Here is a 4,492-nt window from a genome sequence, read left to right on the forward strand (position 1 = left end):
ATCTATTTCAGCTTATAACTACCTACTGCACAGAGCAGTGCACTGTGCTATATCAACAAGTACTTTACACTTAAGAAATAGAAAGTAAAGGAAAAAAGAACACACTGTATTAAAAAAAAAAATTATTCCAAAACTAGTCAAGAGGGGCTAATTTTGTATAAACTGTTTCAGTGTAAAATTAAAATTTCATGTCATACAGACATTTTGGGCCTTTTGTCCCTCCTTTGTCCTTTATTCAAAATGAACAAGATCTAACAAAAAAGGATTGCCACAAATAGGATAGTGAGTGGAAATGTGCACTAAATCTGCCCTTAATATACGAAAACAAATGTTACAGCCCTTCTGTGAAGATATCTGTGTATGCATATATACCTATGACGTGGAGATACACATACCTCCCCCCCCGGATTTCCAGCCTTCTCCGAGGTTAACACAGTTCACTGACACACTTTCAAATCAGCCAAATGCGGAATCTAGAAAAAGATGAAAACCAACTCTTTGCAGACCTATAGTCTGCAATTGTAAAAATATAATAAATATAGATAAATATTTACTATGATATTACTAGGGTGGGGTTTTTTCAAATGAAATTTGTACTTGAAGTCATCTTCCTGAAGAACTCAAAGAAGCAAAAGGGGAAGTGTTTTTAAGAATAAAAAACTTGAGCAATGAAAATAAAGAAAACACACCCTCAAACATGCTGGAGCAAGACCACTCATTGTAGACATCAGTACTGGCCTTCCTTACTGAAGCAGGATCTTTAGTCTCCAGACTTATCCTAGTTACCCCCATTAAATCGGTGTGGCTTCTAATGATACCAGAAAGATCTGCTTTTAATATGTGGATTTAAATAGCACAGTTAACTGTCAAAGACCTGGTAAACAACTGGGATAACTCTGCTAGGGAAAATAATATGAGAGGGAGAAAATAAAACTAAATTCCATGGGAAAGTCACCGGGATACTTCAAAGGTTTCTGTAGGCTTAGATCTATATACCTGAATCCAGCTGTAGGGGTGATGAGGATGACGGGGGGAGTAAAGGAAAACTGGTTTGCCATAACTGGACCTTTTCTTTTTTTCCCCTGTTAAAGGAATGAAAACTGCTTCAAATGATGCAATGGGTCAACCTGAAGACAGCCTCATCTGAAAAATACTGGAAATCCTGAAGTCAGAGCTTGTGAATTTGTTTGGTTTGTATGCTGTCTTGGAGAAGAGAGAAGTTAATACTTTTAAAAGCTTGGTATTTACACTTCCGAAAAGTTTCTGCAGTTCATCCAAATTTGATAGGGCAGGATTTAAGTGCTTCTTAGTGTTCCCGACTGGGCACTTCTGCTGCTTTGGCACACGCGCACACACACAGTATTCCAGTACCAATGGGACACGACGTCTAATGCAGCTTTAAACTGGCAGCACTCCTGAGTAGTTTTAAATGTTTATCAACTCAGTAGGTCAAAAGTCTGCAGACACTGGGTGGAGCAGCAGTATGCCACAAAACTAACAGTTGTCCTCCTAGAAGAAAAAAAAAAAAAAAAAGGAGGAGGGGGAACAGTTGTCAGTAAAGATTAAAGCTCCCGGCCCGTTCCACAGCAGACAATATGCTGGTTGGTAACATACAGGATTAGCCGATCCCAACACTTAAAAAAAAAAAAGGAGGTTTATTTGCTCTGTATGAGTGCCTGACACAAAGGCAAGGAAACACTGCAGGGGTTCTCAAAAACCTTCCTGGTTTCTTGTGTACCCAGTTTAAATAAGCAGCATGTGGTTTTTCTTTCTGCAGAGGGTGTGGCTGGCTGTTATAGCCAGTAGGTTTAATAACTAAAAGGAAAATAGCTGGGTAATTCTTTGCTTCACCTTCGCTCGTGTGTTTCTTAAATTACTGCTTGTAGGCAGTAATAACTGAAGTCCAGCATCCTCCTTTGGTTCAGCCGAGTGAACAAACTGGGCCCCAATCTTCAGAAAGGACGATGGACAGGCAGTGCTGTCGCACTGTGCCAGGTACTGCAGCAGCGGTGGCAACATGAAAGTGTGAGACGAGCCTCGCTGTGCTCACCGTGACCCTCCTCCTGCCCCCATCCTGGCAGGGACCTAGATACCTGCTTTAAAAGATGTTAAGATCTGTTTTTTACTAACCCAGAAATCACACTTTACCCGGTGCTCATGTCATCTGTGCTTTTTCAGATACAGAAATCCAGTTCAACACTTCACTATCCTTTCCTATAAGAGGATACGGAATGTGATACGGAAATCCAGACAGAAGTTAGTGGCATGGTTGTGGCATATGCTAATCAGTGCTGTTCAAATGTTCAGGATCCCTACCCTGTGTGCTGTCATGGTCACTGTAAGCTCTTTAGAACAGAAACCCTGTCCTTCACGTCTTTCTAAACCAGCTATCACACCTCTACAATTCCACATAATCTTACCATGTCAAGCGCACGAGCTACAGAGATAAGGATGACAGGCTACCCTGTTTAGATCTCATTTTCTGTGGATTTGCATCAAATGTCAGCTACTTAAGACTGTATTCATTATGGCATTTTGCAGAACACAGTACATTCTTGTCTAACCATTTTTTAAACAAGTGAAAACCAGGCAGAAATAAATATTTTCAATTAATATATTTTAGAATGTTAATATAGCATTCTTGCAAAGTAGCCTTCAAGTGTGTTTTTGTGGAGTCGTAAATTTAATAATTCCTAAAGGTGTCTACTTATACGTGTATCATCTCATGACTTTAAGGTCTACAACGAGCAACGCTTAGCAATTAATTAGAAATTAGAGCTCTCTAGTCCAAAAATTAGAGCTCTCTAGTCCAAACTCTCCCATTGCTGGATTATTTCAGATAACATAACAATTTAGTGACCAGCAAGTAGTTTTCCATCCCTTTCTTGGAAAATTATACCGTTCTAATGGAGCTCAATGATTGAAAGAAATACTTTATAGCATGATTATAACATTTTATGCCACCCTGAATATAATGACTGTAATGTGGAAGCAATTTATTTAACTCAACATGAAATCCACTGAATTTCAGCATAGGACTGAAGCGTAACAGAATGGCAAGTTGAGGTATGCAATCTCTACAATCAGATCTTTCTAAGAAAGATGACTTTTCCGAAATACCATTAATGCAGCCTTCTGGCTGCTGTCCAGATTTGGCATACCTAAGCTGTTTTCATTTCATAATGTTGAATTGCTTACAAATCAGATACCTCTTGTGCCACAAACTCACAGTAAAATAACCTGTGGTACCGCTGTGGCAAATAGGCACCATCAACCTGAATCACCAATTAGTCTCCTCTTTTTTCTTAAAGATCTTCCTATCGAAAACCAGTTTCTTATTTTTATGGAAGATAACTATCAAGGCAATGGATTTCAGCAGGACAAGAACTAAATGGCATTCTTGTGCAACATATATACCAACAAGTAATTTCAAAACCATTCCTTTTTAAAGCACCTTTCTTTTCTGCTCCCACCTTTAAGCAGATGCTTTGTAACTGATGGCTTGACATGAATTCTCTAAAAAGAACCTGAGCATCAGATTTGCTTAACTCCAAGTGACTTTTCTTTAAACCTTATTTATTAGCTATCAAATGGTACTGTAGTTTTGTCCAAGTAGAACCAGTTTAAATTTCTCTGATGATACTTTTGCATGGCAAAAAGTGGATTTGTTGATATTATGGCTCAGATTATTAGGGGTTAGGGAAAAAATCAATGAAAAACGATCAGTGCTCACCTTAAAGGTATTGTAATTCTTTATCTACATAAGGCCAATATTCCCTGAACTATAACCCAGTTTTTAGTCTCTTCTATGACTGTACTGTCCAGCAAGTCAGGAAGTTTGTCTAGGCTTGTCTACTTGACTTCTGAATCCTGCAGACACACTCACATCTTCTACACCATAAAAATGGAAATATTTTTTGAAAGGGGTATTGCTACGAAATATATATTACAATGCAGAATGTTTCCACAGCATATCTCAATTTAATTAGCGTGGAAAGAAAAACAAGAATATTTTACTGCAGAACATTTTAATTAAACTCTGGCTTTAGAACTTTTTCTGCCTTTAATCCTACAGCACTTTTATTTGGTGGCGGCATTTTCCTGAAGTTGGGGTTGAAACCATCAGGGGAAGTATTGGTATTAGATAGTATTTCCTTCCCAAGGCACAGATGTGCCATGCATGTGCTGCACTACCACAAACACATCAATCCCATCATATCAAAACCCGTCACTACCTTACAGCAGTCTGAAACAGGCAAGTGTGATAGCCCTTCTCGAACAGTCCAACAGCAGCATGCTGGTGTTCTTGCAAAGAAAAGATTTGTCAACTTTTATATACAATCATAGGACAGGGGCATTAGATCTGAAAGGCTGCTAAGTCAAAAAAAAAAAAAAAAAAAAGGCCTTAAGAATATGCTTTGTTCCATAAGGTGTTTTTCTTCCTGAATGAAAACCCAGTGTAACTTCCTGTATAATTACCCTTGATGCAATC

At 38.5% G+C, this 4,492-nt stretch overlaps 1 protein-coding gene across 2 annotated transcripts in view; it reads right to left on the minus strand.

Annotated features, from left to right (window-relative positions):
* Positions 1-1,371: 1,371 nt before the first annotated feature.
* The window catches only part of LRRC28 (leucine rich repeat containing 28), a 47,507-nt gene continuing 44,386 nt past the window's right edge, over positions 1,372-4,492 (minus strand). Inside the window, exons 8-9 of one of the 2 annotated variants that reach the window (XM_009887064.1) lie at positions 4,480-4,492; positions 1,372-1,509 (exon numbers count right to left, since the gene is read on the minus strand). The exon at positions 4,480-4,492 is cut by the window's right edge and continues 147 nt beyond it. In XM_009887064.1, the coding sequence (XP_009885366.1) occupies positions 1,437-1,509; positions 4,480-4,492 (86 nt within the window). In that variant the 3' untranslated portion in view covers positions 1,372-1,436. The remainder of the gene's footprint in view (positions 1,510-4,479) is intronic. The other variant, XM_009887072.1, reaches the window with a different exon arrangement.

Source organism: Charadrius vociferus, unplaced genomic scaffold, assembly GCF_000708025.1.
Source record: "Charadrius vociferus isolate BGI_N301 unplaced genomic scaffold, ASM70802v2 scaffold190, whole genome shotgun sequence".
NCBI lineage: Eukaryota > Metazoa > Chordata > Aves > Charadriiformes > Charadriidae > Charadrius > Charadrius vociferus.